This window comes from Xiphias gladius, chromosome 10 (assembly GCF_016859285.1).
Source record: "Xiphias gladius isolate SHS-SW01 ecotype Sanya breed wild chromosome 10, ASM1685928v1, whole genome shotgun sequence".
Lineage (NCBI taxonomy): Eukaryota > Metazoa > Chordata > Actinopteri > Istiophoriformes > Xiphiidae > Xiphias > Xiphias gladius.
The window spans coordinates 13,454,118-13,463,372 of NC_053409.1; the positions used below are offsets into that span (position 1 = coordinate 13,454,118).

Below are 9,255 nucleotides of genomic sequence, written 5' to 3' on the forward strand. Positions count from 1 at the left end.
CTGGAGCAGTGAGGTGTCTGTCTTTAGACCCATGGATCTGTCTTGGATATAAAAGCATAACAACGAACAGAACAGTGCTGAGGGTCTGCAGAATGATCAATTATTAATTCTATTGTGTAATAGTACCCATTATATGATATTTAACCCAGTCATTATGTCTCTGGTTCAGGCTGGCTCCTTTAAAGGTCCCATCAATACTCGGCGCCTCCCTGCGCCGTACGGTAACAACCAAATCTCTAACTATAATTGCTGGATTAGTTTTTTTGTGAATATGTATTTTATAATTTTGAAGTAAGTAGATTTACTTTAAAGGAAAAATCTGGTGTTGTTTTATATTTTTCTTATTATCAACAAATCCTGTGAAAAGACAAACAATGTGTTAGTCTGCCTCTTGATACTTTTCAACTTTACTTGTGTCCAGGGCTCCAAGTCCAGTTGTTCCTACTGAAGACGCAAATCTTTAAAAACAACTCACAAATAGTATATAGTTTGTTTTAATTTCTTAAAAGAAGGCTAAGTCATTTCCTAAAACAGCTGGGCACTGTAGTTTTTAGCAAATGTTACTCAAACAGAAGTAAATTGTGCAGTTGTTGTGGACTGTTCTCAGCAGTGGATTAATAAGCACCAGTGAGTATTTACAGCAGCAGGACAGTGTATGTGGAACTGACTCAAAATAAGCTCCGCTGCCCATATTCATAATAAAAATAATAAAAATAAAAAAGACACGTCACCCGGCGCAAACAGTGCGGCTCGCTGGTGCGTTTTCAGTCGTTTTTGGACAACAATGGAGCTCTATGACACAGAGGAATAAGATATATCAGGCTTTGGACACACAGACAATACTTGTCAGTGGGAGAGATTTGTTGTTGTTTTTGGCCTTTTCGTGGGATTTTTTTTTACAGAATATCATCAGACTCATCCTTTAAGTTAGTCTTACTGATGTATTTCACTACAACCAAAGCAAAGCACACATTTTGCCATCTTTCCATGAGCATCAGCAAATGAAGAGTTACAGAGACATCTACAGTCAGTCGGTCAGTCAGCCAAGAATAAGAGTACTTTGGCTTTATTATGTTTGGGCCTTTTATTTTCTGTCTGGTTTTCAGTTTTTGCATTTTGAAATTCATCCTCTAAGCCTTTTTAAAGTGGCAAAGATTAGACTAAAACTATTAAAACACATAAATGAGCCACGTTCTTGTACTGTGTTCCTTTTCTGATTTTTTTTTATTTATTTTGTTACTTGTCCCACATCTGTCTTGCTGCTGTAAATGGTCACTATTATACGACATTTGTGACAACCTGTGGCTCAAGTCCCCAACAAATGATTGATTTACTCTTGTTTGAGTAACATTTGCGAAACGCTACAGCGCCAAGCTGTTTCAGAAAATTACTGAGCCTTTTTAAGAAATTAAATAAATTTCTGATTTACAACTTCGGATCCAAACGGGATGGGAAAATCCGAAAGTACTGACAGACGGACTAGCGTACTGTTGGTTTTGGTCTTTTATGTGGATTTGTTGATGATAAAAACTATATAGAATTACACAAGCCTTAAAGACTGAAAAATGAGATTCAGCATTTAACCCTTTTCTAAAATGTTAATCAGTAGCATATTCTTTGAGGGCAGTTTAAGAGAGTTTTGCTTTTTATTTTTCATGGATTGGAAATTCACACCAGCTTAATTATGATAGTAAACTAATAATAGTACTACTTATATAGGACATTGTAGCATGTATACAGCTGCTTCTGCCCCCTGCTTTAAGGTGTCTTCCTGTTAATGTAGTTATTTTTCATGGTACAGTAGATGGCATGTGGATCTGTTTTAATAGGCTGAAACTAACACTGCCAAAATCTGTTAAATCCTCCCCAACGTATTCCAAAAACATCCCAGACTGAAGTGACTTTCCTGATCAAAAAACGCCACTAATGCCACTATCACCTTTCCCTCCGAGCTCCAAAAATATAGATATCTGATTCTCAGCAACCAGAGCTGGGGTTTGTCTCAGGAAGAGTTTGTTATATGAGCCTGTGCCTTCTGGCCACATTTCTTCTATACAAGCCCTCTTTCGTAGATATTACACACACGCGTCTTATCTTGTCCTTTTGTAATGTATTAGAAATTTTTCCCCCTTTCATCAGGTAATGTATATGATGCCGTCCTTTATTTGACACAGAACATGCCATTTAACAACCCTAATAGTTAGGATCGTCTGCAGAGTCTCCTCCTCCTCCGGTCTGAACCCTGGGTTGTACATCACTCATCCGACTGGAAGAAAGAGATAAATATTTCTTTCAGCTCGGTCACATAGGAGCTTCCTGAATGACTTCCTACTCTTGTGAGAGGGAAGCTATCTTTGGCTTGTAGCTCCTGCATCAGTATAATGAACTTTTTTTTTTTTTTTAAGGCTGTGTAGCGTAATCTCTCTGATCTCTTCACTCTTATGTCATAGAAATAAAGCAGACACTCGCCACTTCCATCTAGAAAATGTTTTGTGAGTTTTAATTTTAATCTCTTTTTATTTTCTCAAATACACATCCACACACACACACACACACACACACACACACACACACCCACACACACACACACACACACACACACACACACACACACACACACACACACACACACACGACCTGCATCTGCCTCTGGGTATGGCCAGGCAGGAACATTGTCAGATCCATGCATCATTGGTAAGAAAATCTCTCTACTCCCCCCACCTCACCTCCCTTACCACCACCCCCACCCCTCTGAGGCAGACCTGAAAAGATCCTTTTGTCCCTCATCACCCGCCTGCCCCACCTCCCCCCGTCTTGACACACACCCCTCATACAGCCTGTGGTTATGGATACCTGGGACTGTCTCACACCCGGCTCCCATGTGAGGTAAAGCTACCTGCAGGCACCAGACCGTGGTAAGGATACTCAACCAAAAGTTCCTTAGCATTGGATTTAGTGCTTATAGGTGAAGTACACTGACTCTGATGCCAGAGAAAACATTAACCCAGCTGAGGCAGACGGCGCAGGCTCATGCGGGCTTCTCTCCATGTTTATTTGCACACGTCAGGGCCCTTCCTGCTGTTGATTTAGAGCCACTGCCACTTATGCCTATGACAAATGAAATGTCCTTTTGATTACTCGGACTCTGTTTGCCATCAGCAGCTGTTGTTACTGGCACCGGCCTGCTTTAGGCCTACGTTACCTCCAGGTTTTGTCATCTAGCCTATAGGCAGGAGCATGCCTTCCTCTTGCACTTGTTGCACGGCGGGCGAGAGGAAGACCACACTGTGGGGCTGATATGGTCAGATAGATTTATGAATGCAGACTTTGTCCCTCTGGACTCGGAAGTGGGGGATTCGAGCTTGATTAAAAGCACTGTCAGAGTTTCCATGTTGGATTGATTTTAGTCTCTTGCACATCCTGAAGGTGACTTAGAGCCTGTTTAATCCTTGCTGTGTCTGTACCCTTCTGGACATGTTGTCATTAGATTAACAGGTATGAGGAGTCACTTTGGTGGCTTTGTGATCACCTGTTTGTTAATTTGTGAATATTTAGCCACACCGTGTGCCAACAGTGTGAGGCACCTGCTGTGGCCAGAATTATATATGATCTACAGAACCTCTGCTCTCTGCTGACCTCTGCTGAATGTAACATTTGAGCAATACTGTGGGATGATTTTTAGTTGTGGGCTATTATAATGAATATTTGTATTTTAAAAACCCTACTACATACAAGTTAAACAATTGTCATATCTTTGTACGTTCAGTAGATCAAATTGTCCTGTGCTACAGCGGGTGACAAAATTCTCTGTTGAAAAACATCGCTTGAAGTTAAAATGTTGCATGAGTTCTCATCTGTGGCCTAGTACAGTAACTAAGTACCAAACTTGAAGGCCCTAAAAACCGATTTTCATGTGAAATGTCTGTATTTGTGTTTTGTGTTCTTCTCGCTAGTTTGAAGTGATGAGGCTGAGATGGAAAAATGTGACGTAACATATTATATTTCTTTGCACCGCTCACGATTTGGCAACATTTGGACAAAACTCTGAAGGGGTTGTTTGCTCACGTTTTGCAGGCTGCAGCTCTGTTGAAGCAAATTAGCTGAGTTTTTGAGTGTTAAATGCTTATTAAGTAAAACTCATGGCTGTTTTTTCTACCTTTAACATTGATTTTTGTTTGTTTAGTTGTAAGTATTTCATGTTGCAGAGAAATCCGTAAGATTTAAAACCAAGTTTTCAGGGGCTTTAAATATAATTTCGAGGTATTTGTACTTTACTTGGGTATTTCCGTTTTATGATACTTTCCATCCCCACTCCACTACATTTATCTAACAGCTATAGTTACTTTGCAGATTAAAACTATTCCTACAAAACATGTGATCAGTTGATAAAATAGGATGAGTTGTTGTAGATTAAACCACCCAATAGCACATAAAGTACCTAAAACTGGCTTCACATTGCACAACTACAACATTAAAGGGCTTACATGTTAATGCATCTGTCACAATGATCCAGCAATAACAGTAAGACACTGACAGGAGCCATTCTGTATGATAAGAATTACTTTCTATACTGAAAGTCAATTTTTCTGCTGATACTTTGTACTTTCATTTAAGTAAAATTTTGAATGCCGGATTTTTTACATGCAATGGAGTACTTTAATAGCGTAGTACTGCTACTGTTACTTTACTAAATGATCTGGACACATATCCCTCCACTAATTTTCACATATTAGATTGAAAATGTAAAAAATAAGACACACTGACCAAAACCCTGCTGACTGAAGGTCTGCTGAGGGCAGCCAGGAAAGCATATCACTCAAACACAGCTATATGGAAACCTGTAGGCGATAGCCGGGGAGCACAGCCCGGGTGTTTTTAGTCGACTTGAGGAGGCTGAGAGAATAAGAGGGAGGGAGAGAGAGGCCTCTGGGATGCAGACTAGCTCAAGGTCCCTCCACTGAAGCCGGGGCGCTGCAGCCCTGCAGCCCAGCAATCTTCGCAATCAGGCAGCAATGCTAGCATTGACTGTTTCAGATTATGCTCAGGAAATCCTCAGTGCTCTCCGCTCAAAACAATTTACCCTGACATGAGCCCAAAGAGAGTGTGGGGGATGGTGGGGGTGGGGAGGAGGGGAGACAAGAGAGCTGTCCTCACCAGATTCCTGCTCTCAGGCAAACCATAATTTCATATTCTGTCCTACCAATATATCCAAATGTCTCTGAGTTCAATATTATTGTTGTTATTATTATTATTATTATTATTATTATTATTATTATTATTTTGTTGTTGTTGGTTTTTGTTTATCATGAGGATTTATTTATGATTTATATTCATTATTTATGAGGATGCTTTTCTTTAGCAATTGTATATCTTTAATGTAATATTAAAGCCCATATAATTTTTATGTTTTTGTTTTGTTTTGTTTTGTTTTGTTTTGTTTTAAAGGGCACCCGCATAGATGTCAACAGGCAGTGAACTTTAAACTTTTTGGCTTTTTTCATATGGGATGTCTGCCCATTTTTTGCGTCAGAAAACCCAGAGCTGGTAGAGGTTGAGCGGTGGCTCTTTCCCATGGCCCGGAACCGACAGAACAAACTCTCGGAGAGAGAAAAGAAAACATGCAACAAAAAGCCAATGATCCGCAGCACTCGGGCTAAAAAATGACGAAAAAGAGGAGAAAAAAAAAAACCCTCTCTCTCTTCCAGCCAAACGTGTTTTATAGAACAGACACGATATTCAAAGGCACCAAATCCGGTTCATGTGTACACAACAGCGCCCTGACTGACAGACAGCTGCTGATGTTGACTCACGATGGTATAATTACATTTCCCTTTGTGACTCGTGTCTTGGACTATATGTTCCGAATTGCCATTATTATTGTTTAAAACCGGAGAAGCGCCGTACAGCAGCCTTTTTAATCTCCACTCCGTGATATTTTTTTTTGGAGAGAGATTCATATCCCACCAATGGAGATTTCATTGCTTGTTAGGCAGTTTTTGTATGAGGGCCTAATTTGGACTCGTTTTTTGAAGGATACGCTCATTCTAAGCAGCAGGCAAAAACACCAATAAATAGGGAAACGGCAAAAATGTAGGATAAGAAAATGAATTAGGTTCTCTCAATCAATTCACGATTAATTCAGGCTAAACTATCAGATTATCCTCCCGATTCAGTTGCTTTGCGCAGGGTTGAGGGCCAGGATCTATAGGATAAATGCTGTGCCTTAATTTTCTAGTGGCTATTTTAATTTTTTTTCTTCTCCAAATACACAAATAACACAGAGACAAATGTATTACTTTTGTTTTATTGGAAACTAATTACCATGACTCTAATGAAAACGTTACCTCTTAGTTTCCATCGCAGGAGGTTCCTATAATTCTTTAGTTATCTTAACAAAATATCATAAATTAAGCAAATGGACAGTCCAGTTAAGTGTTTGGTTGAGTTTAGAGTTTCAGCAAGGTCCTGTCGGTGTGTTTTCGCGTGCAGGAGATCAGAAAGCCTCCTGCCACGGGGGATATACAGGTTAAGCGCATAAAGGAATTTTGTTCTAACCAAATTTAACGACAGACAAGTCAGTCTATATTATAAGGCAGGCTACTATAGTGTTATTTCATACATGTACTCAATCTGATACACTTATCAGTCTTCTTTTTTTTCTGATTTTTTTTTTTTTTTGCTTTTGTAAAATAGAATAATCTGGCAGCCTCTTTAAGAGCCCAAATCCACAAGACTGGAGGTTAGAGGTCCCAACAAGGAGTCCTGCAGTTGGTGCGGGTGTCCGTGCATGCCGTGCACCGGCTGTGGGGCCCCCAGGCCGGACATGGGGTAAGCGGAGGCCACGGGGTGGCTCATGTTGCCCTGGAGCAAAAGCGCTGAGTTCTGGTCGGGGCTCTGAGGTGGAGAAAACTCGTCCTCCGAGCTGGACATGAGGGACTTTCCTCCGTCCAGCGGCGACAGCTGGTTCTGTTTGTTGCCGCCTGCGTTGTTGTTTTCACTGTTCTCTCTGGAAATGACAGCAAGGGGAAAATATTATAAATCGGGCCAACAAACGTGTGAGAAGATTGTCGTGAGCTCAGTGTGTTAGTTAGGCCTGTAAGGAACATTTCGGAGGACAAAACGTGCCTAGAAACAATATAAAATGCAGCCATAATTCTTTTCCAGTGACACTAAAAATACAACAGGCCTTGGGCTTCAAGAAAAGGGGAAAAGCCAAACGTATCTGTTTAGCTTTTCCCCTTTTCTTGCAATCTTCTATTTCGGACCTTTTATTTGACTCTACGTGGGGTGATATGTGACTGATATAAACAAAGTGTGATTTTTCTGGGCGTTATTTTGAATCCCAGCTTAACCTTTAACGCACATCTCCACAGCTCAGTGTTCTCCAAAAATGTGGCCACATTGTTTTCTGCATTTTTTCCCATAATTGATCAATTCTATAGTAATTGGTTTGCGTTTCCGTGTATTCGAGATCTGTGCAGCTTCGGTTGAGACAGGTCAGATGTTTTCTGAGGAAAGTGCATCGTTTGTCAACAACACGCTGCCGTTTACCCGCCATCACAGTTGTCAGGACAGGACCGATTTGGGGACTTAAACGCATCGAAATTCCCGCTTGGATCTGAAATGAAATCATGCCCCTTATCAGGCACTATTCTCTCTCTCTCTCTCCCTGTGCTGTCATTTCTCTCTAGCACGGGTATTGCCAGAGCTCCGTGACTCGGATCCGCTTCCCTGCACTCTGGTGGCTTGTGGCCACCTTTCGGTAATATCGTCTCCAAACGGAGCATTAATTCGCCGTTGGAAAGATGGGAACAAAAGCGGCACCGAGGCGGTGCCGGTCGGACGTACCTCTCCTTCGCCTCTGCGGCTCTGTCCCTCTGCCGTCTGTTTTTGAACCAGTTGCTGACCTGCGTGGTGGTCAGTCCTGTGGCCTCGGCCAGCTCTCTCTTTTCCCGCGGGGACGGGTACGGGTTGTGCGTGTACCACTCTCGCAGTACTCCCCTGGACTTCTCCTTAAAGCAGTAGCTGGTCTCCTCGCCGTCCCATATCGTGCGGGGCAGCGGGAATTTCCTCCGCACCCGGTACTTCCCCACGGCTCCGAGCGGCCGGCCGCGCAGTTTCTCCGCCTCCACGTAGTGCGCCTTCAGCCAGAGCTGCTGCAGCTTCGGGTGGTTGTGCGGAGAAAACTGGTGGCTCTCCAGGATCTTGTAGAGCTCCCTGAAGTTCCCCCGGTGGAAGGCCACCACCGCCTTGGCTTTGAGCACGCTCTCGTTCTTGTGGAGGTGATCGCAAGCGGGCAGGGACCACAGGAAGCGGCCGAGCCTCTCCAAGTTTCCTCCCTGCTGCAACACCTCGCAAACGCACGCCACTTGCTCCTGCGTGAACCCGAAGGAAGGCAATATAGACATGGTGTCCGAGCTCACTCCTCCGCCCAAAACGTTGCTATCCAAAACGCAAGCTGTCGTTGACTGTTACGCGCTTTTCGTGTCTTGTCGCGATGCAATCCAGCGCAATCCTTCCCCCGCAGCACGGGCCTATAGGCTATCCACTCCGCTCCAGCCCCCGATGCGCGCAGCAGATTGGGATGTTGATTGTTGGGACAATTTGTTCCTGCTGGAGATATGTCAGGCTTAAAGGGAGCCTGTGCGTTTCGGTGATTGGCTCTCCCTCTGCCCTGCACCCTGTACAGCAGAGCAGGACTGAGTTTGCAGCTCCGTTTCCTCCCCAGAGGCAGTGCGTCAGGGGCTGAAATAGGAGCGCTTCCACCTCCCGCCCCCACAGTCCCTCTCTCCCGCTGCAGCTGAGGGAGCAGAGCAGCACCTAAACACTAATCAATTATTACAGAGCTCTTAAAAAAAAAGCCTTATTAACATGTTCTGAATATACATCTGATATAATGGTGCCCGCGTGGACCTCCCACGTGGGGCAAAACCGCACACTGCATCTCCATACGTTATCGGCAATCACGGTCAGTGGAGGGTAAACCCACAAGAACACAAAGCGTTTTATTTGTGGAGGAAGGTTTATCCGCTCTAAAGGCTGAAACATCTTCGCGAGCAGCATATAAGTACGCGGCGATAGATGATGGATATACGGAGTGTTTTTTGACTTTTGGTTCTTCTTGTGTGTTGCACCAACTTGGAGGTCTTTACTGTCACACGCCTTTTTTTTTTTTTTCCTTTTTCCTTTTCCTTTCTTTTTTTTTTTTTTTTAACCATTGCCGAAGATTGTGGTTGACACCCACCACCTTAATTA

General features: G+C 43.0%; 1 protein-coding gene across 1 annotated transcript; it reads right to left on the reverse strand.

Moving 5' to 3' along the window:
• Nucleotides 1-6,711: 6,711 nt before the first annotated feature.
• LOC120794942 (homeobox protein six1b) lies at nucleotides 6,712-8,408 on the reverse strand. Its single transcript, XM_040136341.1, has 2 exons — nucleotides 7,849-8,408; nucleotides 6,712-7,006 (listed from the first exon to the last, which is right to left on the reverse strand). Exons 1-2 carry the CDS (start codon nucleotides 8,406-8,408, stop codon nucleotides 6,712-6,714), a joined length of 855 nt encoding a protein of 284 aa, XP_039992275.1.
• Between the last annotated feature and the right edge of the window lie 847 nt (nucleotides 8,409-9,255).